This window comes from Lissotriton vulgaris, unplaced genomic scaffold, assembly GCF_964263255.1.
Source record: "Lissotriton vulgaris unplaced genomic scaffold, aLisVul1.2 SCAFFOLD_468, whole genome shotgun sequence".
NCBI classification, from domain to species: domain Eukaryota; kingdom Metazoa; phylum Chordata; class Amphibia; order Caudata; family Salamandridae; genus Lissotriton; species Lissotriton vulgaris.
Genome location: NW_028241185.1, coordinates 107,939 through 130,314, shown reverse-complemented (window position 1 = coordinate 130,314; position 22,376 = coordinate 107,939). Strand labels below are relative to the sequence as shown.

The 22,376-nt window shown below is 43.7% G+C and overlaps 1 protein-coding gene across 2 annotated transcripts in view; it reads left to right on the top strand.

Annotated features, from left to right (window-relative positions):
• The window catches only part of LOC147672090 (coronin-1C-like), a 501,805-nt gene that overhangs the window by 389,752 nt on the left and 89,677 nt on the right, over window positions 1-22,376 (top strand). For both annotated transcript variants that reach the window (XM_086948042.1, XM_086948043.1), the window contains exons 4-5: window positions 17,975-18,104; window positions 20,763-20,944. In XM_086948042.1, the coding sequence (XP_086804168.1) occupies window positions 17,975-18,104; window positions 20,763-20,944 (312 nt within the window). The remainder of the gene's footprint in view (window positions 1-17,974; window positions 18,105-20,762; window positions 20,945-22,376) is intronic.

Genomic DNA, 22,376 nt, shown 5'->3' with positions numbered 1-22,376 from the left:
CTGCTATATAGTTGGTGGTCTATCTTTAGGGAATGCCTATCTGTGTAGATTGTTAAAGGTACTATGGGTAGCGCAGTATATGATGGGTGTTGAAGGTTTCGGCTTTGATTTGGTTTTAATGATTGACAAATGAATAGGAATTTAGTGCACTTTTTATCCTGGAATGTGAATGGCTTGAGGTCAAAGAAAAAGTTAGCCCGTGTAATGGAATTTTTTAAGAGAACCGAGGCCAGTGTAATTTTACTACAGGAGACACATCTGACAAAGTCTGAATGCATGAATGTTTGCAAGAAGTGGGCCTGGGTTCTGGACTTGTTTTGTTCCGATCAAAGTTGTAATTCTCGGGAAGTTGTCATCCTTATTAGAAGAAACATGGGTATTGTATTGGAAGGCCATCAGACGGACTCGTCTGGGAGGTGGGTGGTGATCAAGATTAGGATACAAGGAACACCAGTAGTCGTGGCCAGCTACTGTGGGCCAAATGAGGACAATTCAGATGCACTGATTAAATTGGAATTGTGTTTATTGTCCCTTAATGCTCCTGTGATACTTGGAGGTGATTTTAACTTAGTTCTTGATAAAACTTTAGATAGAACCTCCAAGGCTAAATATGTTACCCCGGCAACAACTATGGCTGTGCTAAAACCATGATTAGCGAGTTAAATTTAATCGACTTCTGGAGATTTAAAATGGTAGATCTGAGAGGATTTACTTTTTTTAGCAAAGAATATGGATTGACTATTTTCTACTAGACCGTGATGTCAGGAGTTGAAAGGGTAAAGCATGTGCCAGCCGTAATATCAGATCATTCTGCCATTCTACTATCGTTGAGTCTTCCTAATAAGAGGGGTGTAAGTAGGTGGACACTGGACAAGACGATTCTATTAGATGAGGGGGTCACTTTTAAATTGAAAGAAGAGGTTACGTTCTTTTCGGAGGCTAATAGGGGATTTTCAAAACATCATATTATATGGGATGCCTTCAAGGCATATTTGAGATCTACTGGCACGGGTATAATGGTGGGTAAAAAAACATAGCTTGAGGCAACAAGAAGAAAATCTTTTGGAAGCTATTAAGAACAAAGAACAAGATGTACAAAAAGCTTTGCTTGAGTGCCCAAGCGCTGTGATCTACCTTACCAAGCAATTGGAATCATTGCAAGCAGAATATCAAGGCTCGCTTGATAAAATACTATTGGATAGATGGAGGACAAGCAAATTGCAGCACTTTGCATACGGAGAGAAGAGTGGCTCAATGTTAGCTTGGAAAGCCAAGACAGACCGTGCTCGTAATCAGATTAAAAGTCTCAGAGAAGATGTGACAGGCGATATTGTCGATACCAACGCAAGTATAGGTCGAGAAATCTCCAGACTTATGAGCCACTTGTATACTGAAGATATCTTTCCTGGGAGGGTTAGTATAGAAGGTTTCTTTAAGGATATTGAACTCCCGAGTTTTAGTGAAGAAGAAGAGGGTGTTATCAGCGGAGATAACAGTGAAGAGACTAGGCAGCAGTTTAGGAGAATGGCCAAAGGGAAGGCTGCAAGGCCTGATGGCCTTCCAACAGAGATTTATCAGTGTCTTTTGGAGGAGGTAATACCAACACTAAAGGAGCTGTTTAATATAATTTTAAAAGACGGAGAAGATCCACCGTCAAGTTGGGCAGAGGCAACCGTTACTCTAATTTTGAAACCTAATAAGGACCCTATGATGGCTGATTCATACAGGCCTATTAGTCTATTGAATACTGACTACAAAGTCTTCGCTGGGGTTCTGGCCGCCAGGATCGCCAAAGTTATTAAGTGTATTATACATAATGACCACAAAGGTTTTATTCCAGGAAGGCAGCTTAATGAATTAACTACTTTACTGATTGGAGTAGTAGATCTGGCGGAGACGTATAAATTACCAGTGACGGTCGTGGTGGTAGATGCTGCCAAGGCTTTCGACCAGGTTCATTGGCCATACCTTTGGGAGGTCTTAAAGAGATTCGGATTTCCCTGCAATCTAGTTAAGGCTGTTCAACTTTTGTATCGCCTACCCAGAGCTAGGGTGCTTGTAAATGGTGAGCTGACACAGTGGTTTAACAATTTGCGTGGAACGAGGCAGGGATGTCCCCTGTCACCTCTTTTGTTCGATATGTATAACGAACCATTAGCAATATGGATTAGAAAGGATACTGCCATTGCCCCTTTTGCACATAGAACATTTGAGATTAAGTTAGCTCTCTATGCTGTTGACCTCCTTCTCAATACCCGGAACCCGCAGGTGCCTATCCCCCTGTTAATGGCCAAAGCGGAAGTATTTGGGAACATTTCAGGATACATGGTTAACACAAGCAAGACTTTATTCATGGACTGGAATCAACCTAAGCAACAGCCACTGGTAAAATCAAGTATGCGCTATCTTGGTATTACAATAACACAGAAATTGGCAGATGTTACTATCGTGAATTGGAAAAGGATTAGTCAGGAAGTTGGGAGACTGTTGGTGAGAAGGGCAAATTTGCCTCTCAATCTATACAGTAGGGTAAATCTCATTAAGATGGTGATTCTACCCAAAATTAAATTTTTGTTTAATTCTATTCCTTTATTATTTGATCAAAAGGAGATTGCCAAACTTCAGGGGAAACTGGGCAGCTTTATTTGGGCCTCTAAGGGCTCTCGTATTTCATGGAAGAAATTAAGTAGGAGACTGGAGAAGGGCGGGCTGGCTCATGTAGATCTGTTGATATATGGACATGCTTTTTTCTTGAAGAATTGTCTTATGCTTTTAGGTACAGTAGATAGCTCAGCCGTGGGAACGTTATTTGGAGTAATGCTTGGTGAATTGAGAGAGGGATAAGATACATTTTTATTCAAGTTTGGAGACCCCAAGTTCTACAAAAAAGTAACGTTGAAGATTTTACTGGGAGCCCTGAAAGTATGGGTCTCATTCGCAAGAAGCTAGGAATTCCTTAATATGCATCTCGGGCCCCGATTTGGGAATCCCCTGGGACCCCTGGGTGTTTGGTCGATTCTCTTAGCCTTCACCTAAGGAATGTGGGAATATCCTGTTGGGGAGATTTGAAGGTGGGTACTGAGTTGGCTGATTGGGAAACCCTAAAGGCAGTTACATGTGGCCTACTGACCATGTTTGAATATTATCAGCTCTCTGCATGGTGGAGGTGTCAAGAATGGAAGGAAGTGGAGGAAGATTCCTGGTTCGACCAAGCAGTCAGAACTGGTGCAGTTAAGAAGGGGGTAGCGTTGCGGTACAATACCCTGATCCATGCAGAAGATGATATAGACAGTGATATACAGAGGCTTTGGGGAGGGGTTTTACCGAATGTAAATCTGTGGAAAACCTGGACAGTCTCCTTTACTTTACTTAGGGAAACAGTTAAACCTGCCTATTTGAAACGCAACCATCTTTTTACTGCATACAGGGTATACTGGTCTCCTGCAAAATTAGAAAAACTCGAGGGGACAAAGTACGAATGCCCAAAATGTAGGAACATAGCTGCCAATGATTTGCATATGTTTTTAACATGTCCGTATATTGAAAATTGTTGGTAGGAGGTGTGTGAATTTCTCACTGAAGTTATTAGTACTTTAGTGAGGGTAAGCTTAGCCCTGGTCTTTTTTGGAGTTTGGCAAAACAATGATATAGTGATCAGCAGGTTGGACTCAAGATTCATCTTTTATGTAATTATTTTAGGGAGACGAGAGATATGCAAACTATGGAAGTCTGATTTTCCACCTCTTTTCCTGGAATGTAAAAAAAAGTGTTATATATGTAAGCAAACAAGACATGTTGTGTGATACTAGTAGTCGAGAGAAAGTGTGGGCTAAGTGGGTGAACTGGTCTCAAAGTATGAGGTCCAATGATTAAGCCAAGGATTAGCCGTCAGTTCTGTTTTCCTTCCGTGCTACGGGCACTCTGGGGGAGGGTGGAAATAGGAACGGCTGTTTCTCTCTTGTATGGAAGGACTCCAACCTGGCCTGGATCTCCAGTGAAGGAAGGGAGTTTTGCCAACTAGTGAAATGGCAAAATGAGGACATCACAAAAAAAAAAAAAACTTCCACATAAATGAAGCCTAGAGACATTCCTGTGGAAGTCCTCTCGGACTTCACAACACCGGCGGCATCCACTAAGCCTGTCCATCCTTCTTAAAAATTATCGAAGACAATGGAAGGGTTCAGCATGAGTTGGCAACAGGACATGCACTCACGAACCGCAACTGCTTTTGGCTTGCGGTTTATTTAAAATTTTTCTCATCTTGGCTGTGGGCTTCTGCAAAAATTTTCCAGAGCTATGGAAGGCGTTTTGGGCATTCAGGCTCAATTTTGCTTGACTATTGATTTTTTAAGAAGCGCACGCTCACTTGCGGCTCCACCTTATCTGGGCCCTGTTTTCCCCTAACCATCTCACAAGGAGACTTAGTAATATTTCTGATATTTTACTTTCCTCTGTAAGCTATAATGGTGCAGTTGACTTTTTATGTTAATGTTTAGACTTGTTGACCTTATATCGGACCGCTTGAACTTATTTATTTTATTTTGATTTCTACTTTTCTAATGAACGTGATTTAGTCAATATACTTTTAGTATTTTCATAAAGCTCCTTTGCATCTTTAAGGTCTTCATTATAATTATTATTGCCTCATGCCCAAAATAGTTCGTTTAGAGCTTGCCCTGGCTACCAGAATGTCAGCCAAAGGATATTTCTGGGAAACTTTGTTTTGTTTCTGCTTAATCACCCCCTAATAGGTTTTTTTTCAGAGCTTTTACATAGTATATATTACACTTTTTAACTCACTTGTCCCTCACCACCCCAGGTCGAATCTTTACTTTACTGAGTCCTTATTCTAGGATTTATGTTGTGGCCACAATATTGACAGCTATTGTGAAAAAGACTCTTATCTCGCAAATTGTTGGTGTAGAACATCGTAGATGCCTTTCCTCAGTCCTAGATTCCCAGTGCTTTGTTCATTATAGTTTGGACTAACGCTGCAGAAACTTTTGGAAAGCTAAACATTTCCGAGCAATAGATCCCTATAAAATATTTACCACATTGAGACCCAGTGTTAATTTATTGAGCAAGCGAACAAAACTATTTTTGTTGGAGTTTACCGGGTATTTCCCAATATGGCCAGCCACCCAGAACCGACAAAAAACATCCCTAGCCACAGTAATGTCCATCTTGATGGGGATTAGCAGTACTTCCTTTCAGGCAGGGCATTAACAGTACTCACCAGAGGTAGGGATTGAGACTATTGACCCAGGGCAGATTAATAATAATTGTCCAACAGAAATTTCTTCGGTTCTATTGAGGTTCTTTGTTTTGCTGAGAGATTCTCCTCAATGACAGACCATCAAAGAGGCTTTTTGCCAAGCTCATTCCTTTCTGTTTAAGACTCACTCTGATCCTTGCCAGCTACTTCACAAACATATCCTAACCAGCCCCCCTATCAAACCCCACAGCTACAGACCCTCCTACTATACACTTTCTCGTCCCAAAGGACGTCTTTCACATCTCCATGCTGGCACGTCCCCAGACCTTCTATCCACATGCTCCTCGGCCACATCCTTCCCACTAAAAGCACATTACACCCCTGCATCCAACCTACCCCGCAACTGCCCTATTCCCACACTCCCTTCTCTGACCAGATAATCACATCCCCTGACCTCAGTTGTTAAAGTTTCGCTTTTACCCCTTAATGCATGAGGGTTGAGCAAGGGTGGTAGGCAGAAGCCACATGCAAGCTCGCCTCAGCATGGGCTGGAGATTACAAAGGGACCTCGAGTTTAGCCAGAGCCAGGCTTCAGGCTTGAGCCAGGCTCAAGCTTTCAGTGGCTCACCCACCTGTGGAAAGAACTCCTACAAAAGGTCGGAGTACTGGTTTTCTGGAGTACATAAAGGAGAGGAACGCCATTGTTTTGAGAGGTGTGGATCTAGAAGCAGGGATTTCTGCATGGGGGATCTTTCTCTGTTGAGATAGAGCTGAGAAAAAGTGATAAATGCACTCCCTTTTTAACTCCGTTGATCTCATGCATGTTGGTTCCTGTAGGACTGGATAGGCTCATGGGAATGGTACAAGGCTGCATATGCCTTCCTCATTGGATAGGCCCATGGCTTTAAGTGGGATAAAAAACGGGGTGGGGGTTTCTCTCTAAGGGGCGTCGCTGATGTAATTTAGGGCATGGCTTAAGAACACATAAGCTAAAAATCTATGCTTAGCGTGGTGTGCCGCACGACTGGTATGTTTCTGCTTCTGTCATTGCATCTAGATTTATAATACAACAAGTTATGTTACGTTAATAAATGTATTAAGTGCGCGAATACCCGAGGGTGTCTTGGTGCTGAGCAGTGGATTGAGCCAGTATTTGTAAAGATGAAGTGATTATTTCTCAAATAGCCAGGTTTTCACTGCCTTTCTAAAGGCAAATAAAGTTGGGAGGGTTATAATGGAGAGAGGGAGTGCATTTCAGAGTTTGGGGGCAGGTGTCCTAAAGCTACTACGACCCCATGTAGCCTTGAAGCCTCTCGGAGTTGCTAGCAGTTTAGCTCCTTCGGAGCATAAATGTCTTTTTGGAACGTACCAGTAGAGTAGGCGCTTCAGAAACATGGGGCCAGTGTTCTGCAGTGCCTATAGGTGAGGCAGAGGGCTTTGAAAATTATGCAGTTCCTAACTGGGAGCCAGTGCAGCTTACGCAAATGATATCGGACTGACGAGTGTCTAGGGATACCTAACAGGGGACGCGCAGCCGCATTTTAGATCATTTGCAGTTTGAGTTGTTTTTCAGGTAGGCCGATATATAGACCATTACAGTAGTCGAGTTTTGCCAGGATCAGGGAAGAAATCACTTTTTTTCTGCTGTCCATGGGGATAAAATGTAGTATTTTTTTGACGGTTTTCAGCAAGAAAAAGCTTGATGAGAAGACAGCATTTACCTGTGGTTTAAAATTCAGTTTGTCATAGATGATCACACCGAAGTTTTTTGCCTTGGTGACTGGAGTAGGTGCTGATCCCAGTACGTCCGGCCATCAGTTCTGTAACCAGTTAGGCAAAAAGTTGCCAAAAGTGATTACTTCTGTTTTGTCTGAGTTCAATCTCAGACAATGAGAATTCATCCAGGAACTGACTGCCAACATGCAATCCTTGAAATTTTGCATTGGTGGTGTGGAGTTTTATGATAAAGATAATACAATTTGTGGATCATCTGCGTAGAATGTCAACGCTAGGCCGAAAGATCTTATGAGTTTAGGCAATTCTGATACATAAGTGTTAAATAGTGTGGGCCTCAAGGATGAGCCCTGAGGAGCTCCAAACTGGAGGATGAAAAGGCGGAGACTCGTAGCTTCCCAAGGCTACTCATTGTATTCTGACTAACAAAAAGGATGAAAACAGTGTAAGTGTTTTATCAGAAACGAAGATGGAAATGAGACGACTTAGCAGAAGATCATGGTTGACAGTGTCAAACGCTGCCGACAAGTCAAGCAAAATCAGGATGGCAGCTCCCCCTGAGTCCAAAGTTGCTCTGATTTCATCTGTGGCTTTGATTGGAACTGATTCTGTGCTGTGTTCTGTTCTGAAACCGAACTGTGTTTTATCTAGATAATTATGTTTTAGAAAATAGTCTGTCAGCTGTTCATTCATGACATTCTCTACTAATTTGGCAGGTAGAGGAAGACGAGAAATTGGCCTATAATTATTGGGTTGTGTGGGGTCAAGGTTGGGTTTTTTCAATAAAGGTACTATGGATGCCCTTTTCCATATAGTGGGGAAGACGCCATGCGAGAACATAGCATAAAAAATGTCAGTTAGGCAGGGAGCCAACATCCTGGTGGGCTTGCTTGAAGATGTTAGGAGGAAGAGGGTCATGTGGGAAGCCTGATTTAGCCTGTTGAATAAGAGTAGGGATCTTTTCATTCGTGACTGATTCAAATTTAGAAAAGCTAAAGGCATCGGAAGAGCCAACGCTAGTGAAGGTGTGATTGTAAGGGCAAGTGTTGGTGTCGAAAATGTCGTAAATTTGCTTCACTTTCTTTAAAAAGTGTTGTGCTAGAGAGTCGCAGAATTTTTGTGATGGTTCAATGGAATTTGTCTCTAAAGGACCTGATAGTTTTGAAACCACTTGAAAGAGTTCTCTAGTGGAGTTCTTTGCCAAATTAATTTGTTTGGTGAAATAGGTGCATTTTTCTGAATTAGTTATTTATATTCAGTCAAAAGGGTTTTGTAGGTGGCGAAGTTCTGGTTATTGTAGTCCTTTCTCCAGCGCCTTTCCTGTTGCCTACATTCTTGTTTTTTTGCCCTGAGAGTATCTGAACACCATAGGGGGTAGGCGGTGATTTTCTTTGGTCTGTGTTTTTTTTCAAAGGGATAACTTGTCAGCCGCTTGTGCAAGCCAATTATTGAATTGTAAAGAGGCAGTTTCCGCGTCTTCTGAGAGCTCAAATTGTTTTTGGGATAGTTGGCCACTCAGTGTATTACCGTCAACCAATTTCCAGCTATGATAGGTCCTGGTTAAGTGTTTCGAACCGTTCCCTTCAGAAGTAGAAAGGTTGAGCAGTTCAAAAATGATAGCTGAGTGATCTATCCTAGTCAGAGGCAGGATCTCCTTGACTGAAATGGATTAATTATTGGTAAAAATACCATCAAGGGTGTACCCTGCTCAGTGTGTGGGGCCTGTGACTATCTGTCTTAGACCAGTCATTGTCACAAGTTCGATTAAGGCAGCCCCCCTGGCTGAGTTAGTTCAATCGTTCGGCATAGAGATTGTCTCCTACACCGACGATACACAGCTCTTACTTACCCTCACCCAAACTCCTGCTGCTGGAGCCAATAACTTCCGAGCCTGTATGCAAGCATTGGCCACTTGGATGGATAATCACTGCCTAAAATTGAACGGCTCCAAGACAGAAGTCCTGGTGGTTGGTGGTGATCAACGGCTCTGGACATGTGACTGGTGGCCAAGCTGTTTAGGCGCTATGCCTACACCATGTCCTGAAGCTAAGAACTTAGGGATATGGATGGATCCCACACTCTCTTATGAGGCACACATCAATCGTTTAGTAGGCAAGTGCTTTGGAGTCCTAAGGACTCTTAATAAAACCCTGGACCTCCTCCCTTTGGAGGCTCGGCGCACTATTACCCAGGCACTGATTACGTCACGCCTCGACTATGGGAATGTCCTCTTCCTGGGAGCTTCTAGTAAAAGCATAGGACGACTCCAGATACTGCAAAATGGTGCAGCCCGCCTAGTGCTTAGACTCCCAAGAAGAGCCAACTCTAGAACCGCCCTGGAGGCCCTCCTCTGGCTCCCAGTGAAAAAAAGAATAATGTACAAAGCCCTCCTAATATATCATCGGATCCTTTGGCATAAAGCTCCCGGTTATCTGACAGGTCTGGTTACTTGGTATGAACCACGCAGATCGCTTAGATCAGGTGGTATGGGCACCCTTGTGACCCACCGCTATAGGAGAGAAAAAATGGGAGGTCGGTCCTTTAGAGTGGCGGCTGCCATAGGATGGAACAAACTTCCCATCAGTCTCCGCCTGGAGCCTTCGGAAACTATTTTCCGACGCCAACTTAAAACTCATCTGTTCTCCTCATAGTTCCACTTTAATGTCCTCTGCCTCACACTGCCCTCTCCCATGGTGAGCTTTTTCTTCTATCTTTTAGCGCGGGGACACGCCGGGATGGCGTAACCATGCGCTCTATAAATGTCTTTATTATTATTATTATCAGTATTAGTGTCCAAGCTGTCTTCCACATGAAAATTAAAGTCACCTATAATATGTGTCAATTTCTCAACTGCACATGCCTCAAGCAGTGATTTAACTGTGTTGAAAAAACTTGCTTTGCTTCCTGATGGTCTGTAAAGTAGTATCCCTATAAAATTGGAGCGATTAGCAATTATTACATTGAAGGAGAAAGTTTCGCAATCAGGACTGGGTATAGGCTCACAGATAGCTTTTAAGTTGTCCAGATAGACCATTGCAATTCCTCCCCCTTTTTTCTCTGTTCTGTCAAACCTAAATACCTTGAAGCCTTGCGGGACAGCATGGTAGAAATCAGGACCTGCCATCTTGTCACCCCAAGTTTCAGTCATAAAAAGTACGTCAAACTGTTTGGGCTCAATCAGCTCGGCGATCTCTAGCCTATGCTTGGGCAGTGACCTACAACAAGCCCGTGCTATTGGCTTTGTCAATGGTTGTTAGTTGCATTTAATAAATAAGCAACAACTGTGGCTTTGTTGGATATAATATTGAAAGTGCTTGAGGTCTGAAGTGATGACACTGTGAAAAAACTAAAACAAGTCTCTTTAAAGTTACATCAGTCTTTGAGCAGTGGTACTACTGCAGAGTCAAGATTTTCTTTTCCAACCTGAGGGTGAGGGCAGAAATGGAGACACCGATAGGGACCTGTCTCAGCACCTTCTTTTAAGAACTTCCGGTGCTCTGCACCGACAAAACCCGGCCTACTTAAAGCCCTGGACAGGCCATTGCCATGCAGTGGCTGCTGAAATGACGATGAAAGGAGTCCGTGGTCTGCTCCCAGATCTTTTGGGCCTGCGCTAAGGCTTGTTCCAGGGAGCACCATCGAGTTTGGTAAAAATAAGTATCAGGAGTGTCAATAGAGACCTGGGAGTGAACGTGCTCTCTACTGATACACATTCTGTGTATGCTTTAGGTCAGCAACATGTTTGACTGTCTGAAGGCAGTAGGCCCAGACAGGAAATGTTATTTGAATAGGAACACCCCCTGTGCCTGTTGGTGGTGCACCTTAACAGAGAGGGATGGGCCTTTGGCAGGGAGAGTTACAGAAGGCTTTTTGGTAACATCTATTCTTGGCATTTTTCAAAAGACGCAGATCATAGAAGTAGTTTTGACTTTTATAAAGCTTGAAATAAAAGCCTTTAACAAAAATAGCCACACCATTCAGATAATTCCCCTGTTAGATTTCTAGCGTCATGTTCCACAATTTGCAAAATATCTCCGTGAACTATAAGTTTTGAAGGCCAGGATGTTGGCCTGGTTCAAACTAGAGACTTCTGTTCAGGCGTTCAGAGGAAAGAAAAGACGTTTAACTGCTTCTAAGAACTGGGCACCATTTGAAAAGTGGCTGGCAAATTAATAATGTCCTTTAATTACTATTGTATAATTTCATAGGTATAAATTATGTAAGATTTATGTTTGTTTGTTTAACCTGTCTCCCACCACCACGGAATAAAAACAAAAAAATCAATAAATTAAAAAAAAAGTGAACTATAAGTGTATACTCTGTAGTTTGCAGGTTTGAATTCCTACAGAGCTGACTTGTCCTTCCTCATCCGCTGAGTGCCGTTTTATTTGGCAACGAGAACACCAGTTATTCGCAGTGCTACCAAACTGTAACTCTGCATCATATAGATATTCTTATTACTTTTATTATTCTGATCTTTTATAATTTGCCACTAGCGAGTCCTTGCATCTCAACATGAAATAAGATTGTGTCACAAGAATTCTGTAACAATTTATTGCAGATGGCAAGGTACATCCGGTTGCCTCCCTCCAATCCCCATCTCCACCCAGCACCCTCAGACGCCTCTCGCTAATGGAAACCGACTAGCTAGGCGAGGATCCCGTTCCCGGACCTAGAAAGAAACGTTGAAAAAAAGCTAGAGAGAAATAAGAATTTATTGGCAGCATTGATACACTTTGTGCCAACATTTGCTGTATGGTTTCATGTTTTTGCAATTTCTAAGAAAAGCCAGGGGACCATTGCTGCATGCACCATTTTAATTTTGCATTTTATTTTGGAAAAAATTTTAAATTCATGTTTCTCAAGTCAGATCAACTGCAATACACGCAGGGCTTTAAACAGTAAAAAGTAGGAGTGGGTGCGACCTCAAGATGTAGCATGGCCGTGGAAAAGAATACGTTCCAAGAGTTGTGGCATATGTAATTGAGGGTGCGCCTTAAACCATGTAAACTAAAATTGCATCGTAACTTATTAGCTTTGCCAAAGCTTGTTACCAGTATCAGATAAATGAGTAAATATTTTTGTGACTAATTAGAATGGAAAATGATTCCATTCTGAAATTTTGAGACTGTAAATAGAACATTACTAAGGTCTGTAGAAGAGGTAGTAGTCTTCAAAATGCCACATTTACTCCCTTTCACACTACTTCCTTCTGCATCCTCACTGTTAGACACTTACACCCATTTTTCTCTGAAGATCTTTCTGAACCCTTCCATCTGCAGACCTCACACCTCATCTCTTTCCTTTTAAGGGCCTTCTTTTCACTCTCTCCTGCACTTACTTCCTTGCATCTCCTTTACTTCACTAACCCCTCCCGTCCCCTCCACGCCTTCTTTTCACTCTCTCCTGCACTTACTTCCTTGCATCTCCTTTACTTCACTACCCCCTCCCCTCCACACACAGCACACCCATTCTAGTGTAAGCAATTATTTAATTTTCTTTTACTTTCACCCTACCAGTATGTCAACAACCGTATACCCCTATGCACACATTCGCATAAAATCAGAATTACACTTGGCACCTCCTGACTATTGGCCTGTGCACTCCGCAGGTAAGGCACATATTGGCTGAGCATGTATTTTTGAATCCCCTAGACTAGTGACTCATTGACGAGCAGTTTGAAAAACTCTTTCCTTCAGCCGTAATTCCAACCATATCCGTCGTGGCCCGCTAGAAAACACTAACCCGAACCTGAGACGACTCTTTTGATGGATTGTGCGCACTATACAAGAGTGATATGTTGCATGGGAAAAAACCCTCCGGAAACACGACATCCTGAAAAAAGCAGATGCTCATAGGGAATGCAAGAGTAGGTAAAATGTGAAATTGAAACGGGTAAAAAACATCGCTAGATTATTTTAATGCTGTTTTTTTACAATCATTGTTCGGAAATCGATCAGTATTTTTTGCCTGTAAAGTGAAGGACATCAATATAGGGTCCGGCATGTTATATGGTAATATTTATTTACTTTTTTTTCTTTCGATTATTGCACCTGACTAATAATGGCCAATCACAATGTAATTTCCGAACAAGCAAAATGTTCGTTTGAATGGCTGCACTGCCATCTATGGACAGCGCGCGTTGTTGCCGGTTCATTGCCATTTGTAAAATAGAGCACCAAACTGAGACATCGTTCAGTTTGGAGTCTGATTTCTGTTTTAACAGTCCAGAATGTTTAAGTGGACTGTGCCGTAAAAAAAAAACATGGGACCCCGTTCCGCAGGGTTGAATGAGAGAAACAGAGCAGGCACTTAATCATTTAAAAAGAAAATAACCTATTGCATAGCAAATGCTTGTTTAAGTTGGCAGGTATATGCAGCCAACACATATAGCTGCAAGGTTGGATTGGGATTAGAAATCGGCCCGGGCACGCTGAAAAAATGTGGCCCACATTTGCATATTGCCCTGTAAAGCACTGCTTCTGCGAAGTTTTATAACAAAAAAAGGGGGGTAAAGAAAATGCACGGATTAGTTTACACTGGTGAAACACACTGGAATACTAGTGTGGCCACTTTTGCTCCGGCCCCCTGCCCCTGCTCAATATGCATGTGTTAATGGGCCGGCCCCAGCGAGATAAAGGGAGTTCTACCACTGCCCTTTGATAAAAGGGAAGTCATTGAGGCCCATCTGCCTCCAGAAAGGCCACTCAGGCACCCACTGGGACGCTGGCAGCCTCTGAGCAAACCAGAAATCGCCAAATCGCCCTCAGACTGCTCAAAAAAGCAGCCCACAGCTGGGACTGGACACCGGCCCCTCGGGCATTACCCGAGTACCCGCGTTACCAATCCGTCGCTGTGTACCTGCCAACTTAAACATGCATGTGCAGTGCAATAGGTCTCGCATATGCGAGAGCTTCAGCTATTGAAATTGTAAATGAGAATGGCTATAATTTATGTGCTTGTTTTTAAAACATAAATAAAAGGCATCGTCATTTACAATGTCAATAGCTTAAACTCTCGCAAATGGGAGACCTATTGCATTGCAAATGCTTGTTTATTCATTTGTTTGTGATGTCTGAATGTAGAACCACCGGCGAGGACCCCTTAAAGCACTGAGTGTTGCTGCGTGTATGTTTTCAGATCATTAAACTATTTTTCTGCTTTAGTACAACTATACAAGAGGGGGACTGTGAACATGAAGCGTATGTAAAAGCATACACATAGACACTTAAAAAAAACTTTTGCTCGGGAAATGATGGTTGTCTACTAAGGTCCACTGTGTAACTCTCTGTCGCTTAGTCATATTATCATGAAGCTAAGGGCCAATTAAGGATCAGCATCTCAGATCCTTGATTGATTGGCCCTTAGCTTCATGATAACATAACGTGTATTTGTAAAGCGCATGTTCACCCAGAGGTATCTTGGCGCTGAGTTTCTCAGCGGTACTCAATGGTACTCATTTTATCTAGGCTGAGTTGGACCCGCCGGGATTTGAACCTGTGACCACGAGGTCGAACACAGGCCCCTGCAGTGGAGGCATTAGTCCACTGAGCCACCAGGCGGCAGTTGTTGACCATGAGGTGGGGAGGGAAGGATTACATTTAAATAGAGTGGGGGAGCGAAGGGCAATGGAAACTAAATAGAGCCACCACCAGCAGTCCTGTCAAGCGTCACACAACAGGTGTGACGCTCACGCATTTCAGTGCGGTGATCCGCATCACTGCACTGAAATGCAATGTCACGCATTTTGCCACCTGCTGCCAGGCGAGCCACCAGCAGCGCCTGTCACTGTGCCCGTGGCTCTCTCTGCTGCTCTGAGAGAAGTGTGCCTGCTTCCGTCGTGTCCCACAGTTAAGTAGACTACTGCTGCAGCTCTCAGCTCTGAGAGCGCTACAAATGTATCGAAAATAGTGCCGTCACGTCCGGTCCGGAACAGGAAGTTAGTAAAGCGGTGGGGGGAATCTGAGAGTGCAGGCTGCCTGCTGCTCACAGCCTCTCTCATGCCATGATGACAGGCCGCCTGCCTCGGCCGCAGGGGGTCCGGCCGCAGCATGAATCGATTGCGGCGTGGGCGGCCCAGCCACCTCCGCCCCGCAAACCAGGCTGCAGTAGCAAAGCCCGTAGAGGTTGTGATCTGGATTCTTGGCCTTTAGACATACAATGGTCTTGGCCAGCGATTCAAAAAGGGTGAGACCGGCTGTCCCAGCGGGTGAGTGAGGTCTGCTGCCCACAGAGCGAGAGAGAGAGAGCGAGAGATCTCTGCACTGCCGCAGTGCTGGATGGGTTATGCAGCCGCGGATTGGTGATAGCCGCATCTCAATAGAAGTCGTTAGGCAAGGTGCGGCCCGTATAAAGAATCGCGTCGCCAGGTTCCTAAGCAGTGTCTCGTTTGAGTTTGGGTAATGAGTGAATGTTATGCTCCCGCTTCCCTTGCTTTGTAATGCTTGAACTTCAAAAGCCTATAATATCAAACTATGTAACTTGTTAAAAGTCTTTCAGTACAGAAATGCTATGCTCTGCCCACTGCACTGTTTATCAGGACCCCCGCATCATCCCTTACTCCATGGTGTATGTTCCCTTGAAATAAAATGAATGTATGCCGTGCAAAGAAATGGACGTATGACATGGGTTTTGCTCCGAGTCATGGTCTGCACTGATATTTTTTAACTGTTGACAATAAATAAATACATTGGCCGCCATTCAAAATCTAAAGTCTCCGACACACAAAGGCAATGCACTGCTGCACGAAATGTAAATATGCTGTTAAAGGCCTTGGCTGTCTCCGTATTTTACTACCAAAGTGAATAGTTCTGTTAGGGTTTCTTCCTCCGTGCAAGCTTGCACGTTGGCTGGGGCAACATAGCTGGATATCCTTTCTCCTATTTTATTATTAATTGATGTAGGTATCTGGTGGAGGGATGGAGGTTGTCTTGTGACCCCTTCACGCTGCTTACCCAATAGGCAAGATGGAAGTTATGGCGTTCATGGATTAACCTGATGATTGGGTAATCCGTTGGCGCGTGCTTCATTGGCACTCCAAGGGGAGAGTGAGCAGAAGACGGTCCCTTCTTTTTATTTGCATAATCTATCAGACAGTTCACTAAAATAGTTAAAAGAATGTTGTTGTTTTTTTACTTTTAATAATTGGCGTGATAATCAATATTATTTTGGTGTCATTGACATGGAGTGCCCTAGCGGTGAAAACGTCATCGCTTAGCTACAACTCATCATAGTATTGTATAGCCAGTCCTTAACTGCAGCTGTAGATCTTCCTGTGTCTTCGATATTGCACAAATATTCACGTTCCATTGCTTGAGCTGGTTAAAACTGCAAAAATAAACCAATTCCAAACGTTTCCGGGTGTGCCACCCTCTTCCTGTCATGCCAGCTTCTTTGCATACCCTCGTTGATCCCTGTTGCGTCCGTCCGGTAGTTCTCAGATACAGTGAGGTCATAGCCTGGTGCCGCCCTGAGGTCCAGCTGCGAGGGTTTCCTTCAAACGTGGGTAAGTGGGTAAAGAGTTGATTTGGGTTTTGTAGAGGGCAGCTTCTGCCCGTGGGCTTCTTGGCGCTGCCATCTGCTTTAAGGTAAGAGACGTGCATAAAGTCTGCCAATAGTCTGACCTACAAGGGTAGAGTAAACAGCCAGGTTTTAAAGAGTTTTCTGAAAATAAGAAAGTTAGGCTGATTTCTCAGATACCATGGCATTTGATTCCAGAGACGGTAAGTAGCATGGTGAAACTTGTGCCACCCCAGGAGGCTTTGTTAATTAACAGAACGGACACGTTCCTAGATTGGCTGATCGAAGCGATTTATTAGAGTGTACCGGAATATTTTATTTTTAAGAAAAGCAGGGCCAGAGTTATATAGCGTTTTGTGTACAATGCAGAGCGCTTTGAAAGCTACTCTTTCTTTTTTTATGGGGAGCAAGTGTAATTCTTCTATGGCTTTAGAGATTGGTTCATATGTCTTAATATTTTTAAAAGCTCTGACTGCGGCATTTTGCAGTCTCTGAAGTTTTTTAAGATGCCCTGCTGAGCACCAACATCAAGGGAATTATAATAGTCCAACTTTGATAATGCATGATAAGTGACCACTGTTTTCTGCATGTCAAAAGGGAACAAGCATTGGCATAGCCAATAGGTCTCGCATTTGGGACCTTATAAGTGTTTAGCCATGCAACAGTTGGTGTTGTTTCCCTAAGGATATTCTGCTGCATAACGAAATACTTTTAGGGTCCAAAAAGCGAGACCAATTGGCTATGCCAATTCTTGTTTTCTTGTACCATAGCCATGATTTTCTTTTGAGCTGCCACCGGTCTGCCCTGTTACAGCTGAGAACTGACTGTACATCCCATAGCAGTCTGTCTTCCCGCTGACTGTAAGCTGTGTTAGTAGTTGCTCGCTCCAGGGTCAGGTGACTGTGAGAGCCACTGGTGCTTGCCAATATAACTTCTCAGTGGACCAAGCATCACTGAGTCAGAAGAGCCTGTAGTGTATCTCTGTGTGACAAACTGTGAGTGGGGTGATGGTGCCACCAGCAGGGTTTGGCAGGAAGTGGGCAGGACCAGGGCGCACTGCTCAGTAATACAGCTTGTGGATTATGATGTGACTCGTCCTTGTTCCTCAAATGGGTTTAATTTCTGAAATGTATATATAGTCGTTGAAATGTCACTCATAATTACACTGAAATTAAGAAAATGTCACACATAGCAATCTGAAACCTTGGCAGCTATGCACCAGATCTATGTATGTCATCTGGGCCACCACTTTCCATTGCTGTGCTTTAATTCACAGCCCACTGCGTTCTAAAGTTGTCGTTGTTGAACGAGGATATTGCCGTGAAAGGCACATGGTATCCAATAAAGGTGTGCTGTTTAATTTTTACCATTTCAGTTCCTCGGATGGCTTTTGAGATTCACTCTGAATACTTGTACATTACACTAACGAGGCTGATATGTCCTCCAGCTCACACAAACATGGGTGCTCCAGTAACAGTGGTGCTTGTTTTGTCTCCCTCTCCCAAGGTGTGGCAGATTCCAGAGAATGGACTCACTCTCCCCCTCACAGAGCCGGTGGTAGTCTTGGAAGGCCATTCGAAAAGAGTGGGCATCATCACGTGGCATCCAGCGGCGCGCAATGTACTGCTCAGTGCAGGTATGTTTACGTAGGGCAAACCTAGCTAGAAAGCAGTGGAGCGCATGTATGTGCAGAGATATGCAGCACGTGTAGGAAGCCAGGGGGCAATGCCAGAACATTGAAGCTGTAGTTAAGCAATAGGGGGCGTGTCTCCTGTTAACATTGCTGCCGCAATATCCATGGCAATTAACTGTAGTTTTAGCAACCAACTACCAAGTACATCATAAACAATTTATTTGGAAAATGTCGGCCCCTCGCTGTTGGCTCTACAGGTCTACATAGGGTGTGCTTGGGCTCATATATTGGTTTGTGCTCGATTGAAACGTGTCATGGGTGCGAGGGTAGATATCTGCACTCATTATATATGTATCTGTTTGTACAACCTGCTGATTTCAGATTTAGTCTATACGGAGCTAAACTGTAAAGGGAAAATGTTATTTTAAAAGGTATGGAAATTGCCATGTGTATAGTCTATTTGTGTTGCATTTGAAGTGAGTGATTCTCACCGTCTCTCCTTTTTAAAGTTTTATGTGAATCTTGCACCAAGTGACCACCCCCTCAGGGGAGGATGCACACCCACCTGCTGCTGCACTGTAGGAGGTACAGCATCTCGGTGGCTTTGTCAGGTCGTTGTGAATGTGCAGCTGTGACACTCGGGTGGTAAGGTTTCTAATGAAGTGCCTTTGTAACCCGAGGAGTCGGTCAGAAATGCACAGACACCCAACAGAGCTTGGCTGGATTGCAAATTCCCCACCTATCATAGTATTCCAAGTCGGAGCTCTGACTGTGAGGTGTCTGCATTTATGATAGATATTCATTTGAAGAAAGATACTTTTCTGATTGAGAAAGTGTTGGAAGAATTACATTTTCATAGAGGCCAATTTATGACTATGTAATATTTTGGTACTGGGGTGTTTGTGCACCCTTGCACTTTTCAAAAATGGGCTGCAAGGCTGACATGGAAGTCTCACTGCCACTTTGCGAGTGCGGCCAGTTAAACAGAGAGGTCTCCAAGAAGAGGCGAGACTGCGCCAGAATTATTTGGCTTAGAGGTTTGACTAAGGTGTGTGTGTGAAACGGAAGAAGTTAAGTGGAAGATGCATGATTCACGGCATCAACTCAGTGACACCTCCACTACAAATCTGCCTGATCACCCACAGTGAGGTAATGTAAAGTATGTGGTACTTGAATTCTGCGAACTTAGCCAGAAAAGCAGCAGAGCATTGTACAGAGTCAAAGGTATGCATACGTTCAACAAGTGATAGGAGATGGAGTTTGTTATTGGATTTTACTGCATTGTGATGTAGTGCTCTGTACTGAGGTGTATCCTCTACTCTTTCATTATTTTGTGCAGCTTTACAGGGATGTTGTTCCAGATACTGGGTGCATAGATGGAGAAGACCTGCAGCTATGTTTTTTTAATTTCTTTACACTTTTTATTCTTCAATCTGAGGGTGTGCTAGTTGCAGGTATGCTTACAGCCACCGGAGATGGTGACCTTATCTGCAAGATAAGCAGAGTTACTGGTCATGATAGTTTTGTTAAATGGTGCATCTGGTTTTGAATATAGTGCGGGCTGACAATGTAAGCTAATGAAGTTCCATTAGGATGGTTGGTGATGTGGTCATATTTCTTCAAGCCGTGGATGAAACATGCTGCAGAAAGTAGGATGCCTTTATGGGGCCCAATGTGGAGTCTGGAAGTCCATGGAGTAGGGGGTTATTCCTACCCAGGTGTGACAATACGAGCAGGTCTGAAGTCACTTTCTGGTAGACACAGTTCCAGTTTCTTTAGGAGAGAGAGCTGGTGCCAGTCTATCATTTTTTTCAGCAGTGTGTTCCCTGAAGGCTAGGTTGGTGCCCAAGGTGAAACCAAGTGACTGCATTTGGTAAAAGTTGGTGTTCGAAGCCATCAAAATTTCTGTAATTGAGCCACATTTGCACTATTTCTTGCTTGTTGTTCTTGACAAATAAAAGGCATTCTGTCTTGGTTGGGTCGAGTTCAGGTAGTTGCTGGACATCCTAGAGCTGGATGAGGTGCAGCAGTGTTTGAGGCATTGGCTGTCTGTAGCGGAGGAGACTGTCAGAATGAGTTTTGTATCATTGGCATAAAGTTGAATCCTGATGCTGTTATCTATGACTATCGCCTCAAAGGGCTCCATGGAGGGATTAGAGATGCTAAGAGAAAGTTTGGAACCCTTGGGGACTCTGCAGATGATGGGAATCTTTTGAAACCTGGCAACGTGAAGTATTCAGAAAATTAGAATGAGCAGAAAAGGGGAAAGATCCTAGACTTATACTGGAGACAATAAAGGAGTAAATTCTAAAATTGCTGCCTATCATTTTTTTCTGATAGAAATTATATTTTTTCAGAAATAATTTTTTTCCAGATAGTTTTCCTGTAATCAAATCCACAAGCTGTATCTTCTGTCCACCGATAAAACAAACACTCATGATTATTAACATATAGGGTGTATTTAGCCTATACACGTTGCTTCTGTTTTTGGACGAATGCTTCCATTGGAAATTAAGTTTGGGCAGATTGTCTCAGAAAACGATAAGACCGTGTTAACTTGCTATTATAGAAGGTCGTGTTTCATCGTGCTATGATTCACTCGTGTAAAGACGTAATTGTTTTAAGTTCGATAGAGTGATAGATGAGATGATGGTTTTTCAGGGTGTGACAATGTCGTCATCATCTGGAACGTGGGCACTGGCGAGGCGCTCATCACCCTGGACGAAATGCACTCTGATATTATTTTCAACGTGTGCTGGAACCGCAACGGCAGCCTCATCTGCACGACGTCCAAAGACAAGAAGGTGCGGGTGATCGACCCCAGGAAGGAGAAGATCATTGCGGTAAGTGCACGCCGAGCACCGCATCTTTACTGATGGGCTAAGAAAGATGTCTGTATAAGGACACTCTGGGTTTGAATTATTGTTCCTGCTCTGCTCACCCTAGATGATGTGTGTGTGAGTGTGTGTGTGTGTGTGTGTGTGTGTGTGTGTATGTGTATGTATATATATATATATATATATATATATTTCACAATAGTTTTGCCGCGCAAGACGGGGTCGCAAGCCCCTAATCTCCAACCAAATCGTTTTGTTTATTTCCCAGAATAAACGATGTCCGAGCAACAACTCCTTTCCAGCGTGTTTATTTTCACAGCCTGCTCACTCTACGCGTTTCGGAGGCAGACCTCAGACCTCCTTGATCACGAGATCAAGGAGGTCTGCCTTCGAAACGCCTTACATATCACCAGTTGCATTACATGAGGACACTTTCCTTTTGTTAGGCACGGGGAGATTAAGTGATTTGATCAGAATCACAGGATGTCCAGTGTCCTTGCTGAGTCTCGAACCCAGTTCCCTAGATTCGAGGTCGACCGCCCTAGCCGTTAGGCCAACTCCTCTCCCCATGTCTTCTAATTTAGCACACAGTACAATTCCCATGGATGTGAGTTATTCAACAGAAAATATAACAGTAAAACAAAAAACTTGGCAGCAACAGGCAGTTGGGTGTTATTCCCCAGAGAATCCCCACAGGTTTATATTATTTATCTTCATTTACCAATTTTCCGCGTAGTGCTCTAGCTCAGCTGTGAAAGATGCATAGTATACAACGAGAATTGCACTAAGTTCACCCAGGTGCCTTTTCTTAAAGTCTGAGAAAAGAGCACATGTGTCAGGCTGTAAGGTTCACAGCAGTTTACTGGAGTTCAGATAGACAGGGTGTTGGTGGAAAGTGCTGTCGTGTGGTTGACAGACTTGCTGTACCTGTAAAAATTCCCCACTGCCCACTCAACGACTGCCTCACTGGTATTACTGCTAATGTCACTCAGTGGCAGTGTGGGATGGAGGAGCCTACCCAGAATCAGTGAATTCACTCCAATGCCTTTCAATCCCCTGATATCCAGTGGGTCGTTTCCTTGAGCTCCATTCAGTATGGTGTCGGAGAAGAGCGCTGAGGTGGGCCGATCACTTCAGGACCATGGCCCAGGGCTTTAAATGGGCCTGGTCTCACCGGGTCTAAGCACCAGCAGTTTTTTTAAGGGGCCCTCAAAATGAATCTTTATCGGGCTCTGTTTTGTGCGCTGGAACAGGCGGTCTGTTTTTTTTTTTTTTTCAATATTCGCGTGTTGAGCGTTGTAGAGGAAGGGAAATCCTTTAAAGCAGTGGTTTCCAAACTTTTTGGACCCGTGGCTCCCTTGACCTAATTGGCAGTTGGCCGTGGCTCCCCACCATTTTTTTTACCGGTGCACCGGGGTGCAGCAAAGCACACTTTGGG